At 53.6% G+C, this 9,167-nt stretch overlaps 1 protein-coding gene across 1 annotated transcript in view; it reads right to left on the minus strand.

Moving 5' to 3' along the window:
* The window catches only part of CASTOR2 (cytosolic arginine sensor for mTORC1 subunit 2), a 60,644-nt gene extending 51,506 nt beyond the window's left edge, over positions 1 to 9,138 (minus strand). Inside the window, exon 1 of the mRNA XM_007940580.2 lies at positions 9,026 to 9,138. Within this exon, the coding sequence (XP_007938771.1) occupies positions 9,026 to 9,138 (113 nt within the window). The remainder of the gene's footprint in view (positions 1 to 9,025) is intronic.
* Between the last annotated feature and the right edge of the window lie 29 nt (positions 9,139 to 9,167).

The following is a 9,167-nucleotide window of genomic DNA, read 5'->3' on the forward strand; positions in this document are numbered from 1 at the left end:
CCAAATGCTTTAACCAGTACAGCACCAGAGTATCCCTGACAAGGCCCTACACTCAATGACTGCTGTCCCTGGCCAACTGGTCTGAGGGCAGTGACAGAGCCTTCACTTCAGAGTGTGACTATATACATGCAACCAACCAGCTGCCACCAAGTCCACTCTGACTCACGGGGCCCCCAAGTACGTCAGAGTAGAACTGTGCTCTCCACAGGACTTTCAATGACTGTGACCTTTCAGAGGCGCTCTGGTGGTATAGTGGTTAAAGCACTCAGCTGCTAACCAAAAAGGTTGGCAGTTTGAACCCACCAGCTGCTCCCTGGGAGAAAGATGAGGCAGTCTGCTTCCATAAAGATTTACAGCCTTGGAAACTCTATGGGGCAGTTCTACTCTGTCCTAAAGGGTCACTAGGAGTCGGAATCGACTCAGTGGCAGTGGGTTTGCTTTGGTGACTTTTTGGAAGTAGATGTCAGGCAGGTCTTTCTTCCCAGGCACCTGTTGGTGGACTCCAAACGCCAAGCTTTTGGTTAGTAGGTAAGTGCAGTAACCATGTGCACTACCCAGGGATTCCTACCTGCATGTAAGGAACCTTCAAAAGTTGAACCCTGGGCTTTTCAAATTCTGCCCCCAGCCAACTGCCTGCCAGCTAAACCAGGACATTTTCTGAACTCGGACACTAACTTAGCTAAAGCTTACTGGAGTGTTCAGTAAGCCAGTCACTGTTCTAAGCTTTCAACATGGTTTATCTCCAGTCCTCATGACAACCTAGACAGCAGGCCAGGGCTCTATCTGTTATTTTAGAGAAGGATAGCACAGAGAAGTTAAGCAACTTACCCAAGGTCACACAGCTAGGAAGTAGAGTACTGGGATTCCAACCAAGGTGCTGGGCTCCAGGGCCCTCATCCCCCGTTAGCCTATCTATCTTTCCCTAAACTGTATTCCAACAGTGGCTGCGGCTCAGTGTGTTCAGGAAAACTAGGACTCTAGAAAGACCTGTTGCAATTTTACGCTTTTATTCCCTAAATGGCTCTTAAGCCTTCGGTCGGTGCTCACTATGGCCGGGTGGCAAGTTTTCCCACAGGCAGAAACATGAAAGAACCAGGAGGCCAAAAGGAGCCAGAGGTGTATGCAAAGAGGCTCCGGTCCCGACGGGCGGGGTTTTCTGTGGGTGTGGGCTTACCACACATTTACCTTGGTGCTTTTCTGGCCAATCAAATCAGCTGGACTCTGTAGGATGGAATTTACAGATAACAGCACAGCGCGGGCAAAGGAGGGCAGGGCGGCTTCCTGTACCTGAACGTGTCTCGGGGTAATGATCTTGCCCAGACCCCCTTTTAATCCTCAGCCTCTCAGCCACACCTCTGCCAAGCAGCTCCCAGTGACAGGAAGCCTAAACTGGTCCGCTTGGGTGCCCGGCAGAGGGGTTACTAGGATGGACTTCCTGGGATCAAACCCCAGCTCTGCCACTTCTTGGGCACTTAAGTGCCTCAGTTTCCTCGTCTGCACAACGGAAATGACAGTGAGCTGACTCTATAAAGTTGTGAGGACTGAACGAGCAAACACATCTACAGAGGGCAGGGAGGTTCAGGAGTAGAGTTCCCGCCTTCCACGTGGGGGGAGTCCTAGGTCAGAGTCCTGGCTGGTGCACCTCACTCGTCTGCCTCCCGTCTGTCAGCGGAGGCTTCACGTTGCTGTGATGCTCAACATGCTTCAGTGGTGCTTCCGGACTGAGAGGGATGGGGAAGTAAGGCCTGGGGATCTACTCCCACGGATCAGCCAGTGGAAACTCTGATGGATAATGATGACGGAGCAGGGCCGGGCAGCATTTCGCACCGTGGTCAACAGGGTCCCCATGAGTCAGGGACCAAAGTGATGGCAGATAACACGGACCAGAGCCTGGAGTGCAGTCACGTCTGTGAATGCCCTTGCTCACACTGTGACTGCCGTGTGATGACCGTATTCTCCCAGTTCCACCTTACAGGGCCACAGAGAACAGACCAAACCCCACGAGGGTCTTACCAGCCCAGGAAGGAGTGAGCCAGTGCCTTGTCTGTATACCTCTGGCCCCTCCAATAGTTTCCAGGGTTCGGAGGCCCCCACTCACAGCTTCATCCAGGCCAGACATGGCCTTCCAAGGGGGTTCCAGAACCAGGTCCAGTAGGGTGTGGGCAAGCTAGGCAGTGGGCAGCACCGTGATCTTAGATCTTGGGAAGATATTTATGTAGCTTCAGGCCACTCCTAATCAACCGTGGAAGCACAACCCTCTCTGCGCCCCTCATGCCAGAGCCAGCCTCCAGGCCTGCCCTACGCAGGCCCTGAACCTCCACCAGAGTCCATGGCGCTGGCCACCCATCCACGGCCACTGGGCCCTCCACCTCCCCGTGGGCAGGCAGGGATTGGTTCAGGCAAGTTCATGTGAATAAAATGAGGAAGTCTGTCCAGGGGTGGGTGGAGGTTTCTGGAAAGATTTTCTCATGGACACCCTGAAGGCAACAGGCCTTTCCACTAGGTTCCCTCCTGGTCGCCCATAATGCCTGGAGCTGCCACAGCCATATGTAGGGAGCTCTACTGTCCCGCCAAGGATGGCCAAACAGACGAAGACCCAGGTCCTTGATGACACTGTTAAGCCTTTAAGTTAGCCAACCCTGGAGTAGTCCAACTCATGACTCCTATTATGTCAAGAAAAAAGTCCTTATTGTTTAAGCCAGTTAAGTCATGGCTTGTGGTTACTTGCAGCCCGAAGTATCACTGCCAACATCCCGTGGTTCTGTTTCATCTTCTTCAGAATGAGTCCATCACGCCAGGCGAAGATCCTTGGCCCACCTGTGTATTCAGGGAAGACTTTCTGAAGGAGGTGAAGCTAAAACAGAATCCAAAGGATGAACAGGCAGACAAGGAAGGCAGGCAGGGTACAGAGGGCAGGAGAAATCATCTATGTGGCTGGGAGCCATGAGATGAGGCTGGAGAGACAGTTCCACCAGCAGAACAGCTACAGAGAGGGCAGAGGAGGAGCTCTGTGGCCAGCCTTGGATATGCCAGCCAGGGTGCCCTAAGCAAGGGGCCAAATGGAAAGTCCCCCTTTGTTGCCAAGCACGTGGTGAGAATCGGCATGAATCCAATTCCCAGAATACAGAGATGGACCCACACTTACCCATCCTCATTGTCAGATGTTCACACAGCACTTTGTTCCTCTGACCCTAGCCACCCGGAGCTAGGTCAGAGCTCACACATGAGAAGGACACCTTCTTTCAGACTGACAATTAGGCAGACAGCAGCTTAGACTAGCTCTCACTACTCCTTTGGGTTCGATGATTTGCTAAAACAACTCACAGAATTCATGGAGAGTACACCATACTCATGACCACAGGTTAACACAAAAAGGATACAAACCAAGAGACATACAGGTGATGTCTAGGAGGAGCCCCAGCAAAGAGTTTCCATATCCCCCTGGGCTGCTACCCTCCTGAGAACAGATGTTCTCACCAACCAGGAAGATCATCTGAACCTTAGGGCTCAGGGCTCTCATTGACCTCCCCACATGGCCATGGCAGACTCCATCATGCCTTCTGAGGCCCCTAGGTGGCCCCTTTTGGTCTGGTCAGTCCCTACTCATTAGCCTCAGGGGTGACACAGTTCCCAGGAACCAAAAACAAAGGCCACATTGTCTTCTGCTTTCCACCGGAGCTGGCCCTCTGGGTTTGTGTTGGAAATAGGTACACTTAGCTGGCCTTCTGGTCTCCTGTCCTAGCCACACCCAGATGCTGCTCCAATGTCCCATGTAGTCCCACTCAGCAGAACAAGGGCAGGGGAGCCCTGCTCCTGCCTGCCCCCAGGGCACTTAGAAGAGACTCTGCAAATACTTGGCTGAAATGTGGGCCACTCTGTGCATGGGTTGGCTATCCATCAAAGAGACATTTACTAAGTACCTAACAAAGCAGTATGCTAAACACACTAGGGAGAGGACTTGATTCAAAGCTCAACTCTGTTCCTTCCCAGCTGTGTGACCTTGAACAAGCCATCTGACTTCTCTGATCCTACTGTCTTCAGCTCTGTTACACGTGACGAAATAACCAGTGACTCCTGTCACTGATTTGGGGTCAAGGGGAAGGTGGGTAACAAAATGCATAGAAAAGTTCCTGAGATTAAGAATCTAGGAGGGAGAAAACGACAAGCAACATGTTGCTATGGATAAAAGCTGAGAAACAAGATATGGTGAAGAGGAGGGAACACCTTGGCGAGGCCCCAAAGAAGAAGAAAGTCTGGATGGGAGGTGACGAGGGACAACCACTCCTGGGAAAGACAACCCAACAGGCCTGGCGGCAGGAACCTCAAAGGCCAGAGGTTCAGTTTTGTGCTGCTCAAGGAGAGAAACGAAGAAACAAACCCACTGCCAGGGAGTGGATTCCAACTCATAGTGACTCCCATTGTTTTTCCAAGGCTGTAAATCTTCATGGAAGTAGGTTACCCCACCTTCCTCCTGTGGAGCAGCTGGTGGGTTTGAACCACCAACCTTCTGGTTAGCATCCAAATGCCTTACCTCTATGCCACCAGATCTCCTTAAAGAGAGAACAACAACAAAGAAGACCAAACTCACTGCCATCGAGTCAACTCGGACTCACAGTGACCCCCACTGGGTTTCCGAGGCAGGTAATCTTTACAGAAGTGGACTGCCCCACATTCCTTCCGGTTAGCAGTCAAATGCCTTAGCTACTGAGCCACCAGAGCTCCTTAAGGAGAAAACCAAAAAAACAAAAACAAACAAACAAACAAAAACCCCAAGCCCACTGCTGTTAAGGCAATTCCTACTTATAGCGACCCTCACGGGGATTCCGAGGCAGTAAATCTTTATGGCAGTAGATTGCCCCATCTTGCTTCTGCGGAGTGGCTGGTGGGTTTGAACCACCAATGTTCTGGTTAGCATTCAGATGCCTCAGGCACTACACCACCAGAGCTGTCAAGGAGAGAACAGTGCCTGGCAAATAGAAGGACGGTAGCTGTTGAATATGGGCATCATTTGACTGCTAACCAGAAGGTTGGCAGTTCAAATCCACCAGCCACTCTTTGGAAGGAAGGTTGGGCAATCTACTTCCGTAGTGTTAATACCTCAGAAACCCAAGGAGGGGTCACTATGAGTTGGATCCAACTGCACGGCAGTGAGTTTGGTTTTGGTATAGCAGAAATGCTGAGCTGAAGCTAGAAAGACTAAGACTCAAATCCAGAGTCTACTACTCACTGTGTGACCCTGAGCAATCACTTAACCTTTGAACCTCAGGACAGGTGTAATTACCATCTAATTCCAGAGCTGTTGGAGCACTGTATTTGCAGTATCTGGGGACTTGAATCCTCTTATTCACCTAGCAAATTCCCATTTAGGGGTAGTGGTGGTTCAGGTCTCCCATGCCCAAGACTTGGGTTCCGTTCCTGGCCAACCCCCCTCACAAGCAGCCACTACTTAACCGTCAGTGGAGGCTGTGTGCTGTTCTGACGCTCAACAGGTTTCAGCAGTGTCCAGGCTAACACCAACTAGGAGGAAAGGCCTGGCAATCTGGCAATCTAAACCAGCCAGTGAGGGCCCTAGGGGCTGCCGACAGTCCGACCTACAACTGCTCACGGGGATGGCGCACAATAGGGCAGTGTTTCATTGTGCGCTGGGCTGCCATGAAGCCAACTCACGACAGTTATCAGCAATTCCTTTGTTAAAGCCCTAAACTCCAGCACCACCTCCTACAGGAAGCCTCCCAAGATGTCCTCAGGCAGCCCCCCAGCCCTCTCCTCTATTTCACTAGATAGGCCCTTCTCTGACCCCACCCTCCTTTAGCATGATGGCCTCTTTCCTTTGCCCCCACCAGGCTCTAGGCTTCAGAAAGGGAGGATCAGGGCATCTTGGCATCTCTTGGCCCCAACTATGCCCCATACAAGGTGGGTGTCTACATATATGCCAGTTCCTTCCCAGAGAAAGAGGAAGTGACTAAGTCTGCCCAGGGGGTCAGGAGGGTTTCAGGGTGATCTCAGTAGATTCTGAGGGATAAGCAGGATTTGCCGTGGGAAGGGAAACGTTCCAGGTAGAGATGGAAGCGGTGAGGGCACACAGCATGGAGGTGAGAGAAGGGATGATAAGGCAGACCCGTGTGTCACCAGAGTATGTGTCAGAGCATGGAGAGAGACGAGGAATCAGGGCCTAGATCCGCAAGGGCCTTGAATGCCATGCCAAGGGTTCTACCCTCCAGGAAGCGATTAAAAACTTTACCTAGAACTACATCAGTTAGGGAGAGCAGGGGGCAGAGAGACCTTCAGAGGAAGCAGCACTGGTTTAGGGGGATGGGAGGGCAGAGGGTGGCCTGTGGAGGAAAAGTGACAGGGCTCTGGGCCATCACCTGGGAGCTGGACTCGGGTGACAGAGCAGTGACAAGAATCTGAACAACAGATCTGCATCCTGTCACCCCTTACACCAAAAACCAAACCCAACCCAACCCACTGCCATCAGGTTGACTCCGACTCAGGACAAGGCCGTGTACATCCGAGCAGAACTGTGCTCCAGGGGGATTCAGTGGCTGGGATCGCAGGGAGGCAGACGGCCAGGACTTCCTTCCATGGTACTGCTGAGTGGATGTGAACCACCAACCTTCGGGCTAACAGCCTGGAGCAAACCACTGACACGCCACAGGGTTCGCCCCTCAGCCGCTACCTTAGTCAATTTCAACTCCTTTAGTCAATTTCAACTCACTGCGACCTGACCCCACAGAACTGCTCCTAAGAGTTTCCAAGGCTGCCAAAACGTTCTCCCCCGGAGCAGCTGCTGCAGTCAAACCGCTGGCCTTTTCGTTGGCTGCTGAGCGCTTTAGCTGCTGAGCCACAGGCTCCTTTTCACATTCGTTAAAGGGTCTCCTTCCACAATCAGCCCAAGCCACACACACAGTGAACAGGACTAGGTCAGGCAATCTCCATTCCACTGACGGGCAAAGTGAGGGCCAGAGAAGGCCAGAGACCTGTCCTGGCCACTAAGGAAATGCAGGGGTGAGGTGGGAGGGGGGGGCTGTCATATCTGGAACCAGTGGCCAGAGTGCTCAGGGAGGCAGGCCTTCTTCAGCCATTTGACAGACACGCTCATCACCTTCTGGAACCAAGTCTCTGAAGACATGGAGATGACCTTTGACCTTTGACCTCCAAGTCATCTTGAGACCGGAATGGTTACCTGGACTTCAGACCAGCTGCATCTTGTGAGAGAGGGAGAAAGCCACCCCACTGACGAGTAGGATTTCCGTGGTCAGGCAGGCCAGGGGGGCTTCCCCACAGGGACAATCCAAGCCCCATGGGGGGGTTTACTGCAGGGCTAGAAGAGAGCCAGTCCCTCCAGCAAAGGGAACTTGCTGAGGGAGGCCACCCTTTTCCACCTTTCTAAGAAGCCCCCCATACCCTCTCCTCCTAGCGCCCAGGCCCCTGCAGGGCCGCAGCCTGAGTCATCATCCCTATTTGAATGGCAGCCAGGGAATCTGCCAAGGGGGCTCTGGGGGCTAAGGGCCAAGGGTTGGAAAACCAAGGCCACTCAGTTACCTCTATCCAGGGAACCTGGAGACCGGCTAGGGGTGAGGGTGGAGAGTGGGCAGCTGCAGGGCTGGAGGGTATCAACAGCCAGAGGGGCTTGGGGAGGGGGGGCAGGAGGCAGGCAGGTCCAGAACCTGAGCTGCTGGCTTTTGTTTTCAAATGACCTGTTTAATAATTACCTTTGCAACCAAAGTGGCAAGGCTCCCAGGTCCCCAGCCCAGCAAAGCTGAGGATTTCAACCTTCCATACCCCACTGAGCACCCTGAGAAGAAAGTCAACAAGATACCACTGGCCAGTCTTTCTCTACCTCGCAAACAATGGCAGGACCGAGCTTGGCGCTCAGACACCCACAGCCAAGTGGGCTCGAAGCAAGAACTTTAGCAGACGGGTAACAAGCTCCGACTGAATTATTCCCTGCGTCCCTTGAGCTCAACACCAAAGGGGGCAGCCTGGGGTGGGGGGGGAGGCTTGTTTGAACATTAACTGTGACCTGTAATTTATCTTTTCATTTTAAAGCCAGGAAAAATTCTCTCTGCCCCAATCCCTCCAAAACCAATCAGCAACTTCATCATCCTTTTTTTACAACCATAATGGTGGGAAAACAAGAGACTTAAGTTACAGCAGCTATGTTGCACTGTACTGAGCTCGGCCCCTAAAAAAAAATAAAAAACCCCAAACCCCCAAAAAAGCACTAATCCAAGTACCCTCTTGGGCTGAAAAAGTCAAACCCTTACCTGGCACTGGAAAAATCCAAGTTTTTACCTCCCAGGGCCTTTCAACTATTTTTCCCCCTGCAGCATCCAAGCCCAGCCCTAAGGCAAATCCATAAACACCCCTGCTCCTCCCCCTTTCACGGTTCCGCAAAACAGCTCCCGCCCCCCCTCCCAGCGCCACCTTCCCGGACCCCAAGGAGAAAGAATCGAGGCGACCCTCACTCGCAGCTCCTCCCCTGCCAACCCCCACCCTCCGGTGCCGGCCGCAACCCTCCCAGGCACCTTGAGACAAACACCCACTAACGATTTTATGATTCTCTGCTCCTGGAAGCCGCGCTCAGCACAATCCCTGCCCCCGCCGTGGCGACAGGGGCCGGCCCAACCGAGGGGGTGGGGGATGGGGGTTAGTTTGTTTTTTCCACCGCCGCGCCCCCACACCTGTTTTTCATTCATTCATTCGTTCTTTCATTCATTCCGGGATTCGTCATTGCAGCCCGCCCAGCCCTCCGGATTTCGGAGAGGAGATGGGAGGGGGGCCGAGGTGGGGGGAGGCAGTGGCGGGGGTGCAAGTGCGTGTGGGGGGGCCAGGGTGGAAGGACCCCGTTAGGGGGCAGACTGGCCAGCTCTGTCACAGGGCCGCACGCCGGGGGCGGGGAGGGTCGTTCCCGGGGCTCGAAGTTGTTTTCGAGCCGCCGCGCGAGGACAGCCGCCCCGGCTGCGCCTCTTTGTCTCTGCCCGGCCGGCGCCTCGTCCCCGCGCCGCGTCCCCGCGCTCACCTGGTCTTGGACGACAGGAAGGCAAGTTTGATCAAGCCGTAGGTGAAGAGCGGGATACTCTCCTTGGCGACGCTGGCAACTTGCAGCCGGTGCTCCAGGATGTGGAGTTCCATCGTCCGCCGCCCGCGCGCCGCGGCGGCTC

The sequence above is a fragment of the Orycteropus afer genome, unplaced genomic scaffold (assembly GCF_000298275.1).
Source record: "Orycteropus afer afer isolate SDZICR_OR568_19922 unplaced genomic scaffold, OryAfe1.0 scaffold00006, whole genome shotgun sequence".
NCBI lineage: Eukaryota > Metazoa > Chordata > Mammalia > Tubulidentata > Orycteropodidae > Orycteropus > Orycteropus afer.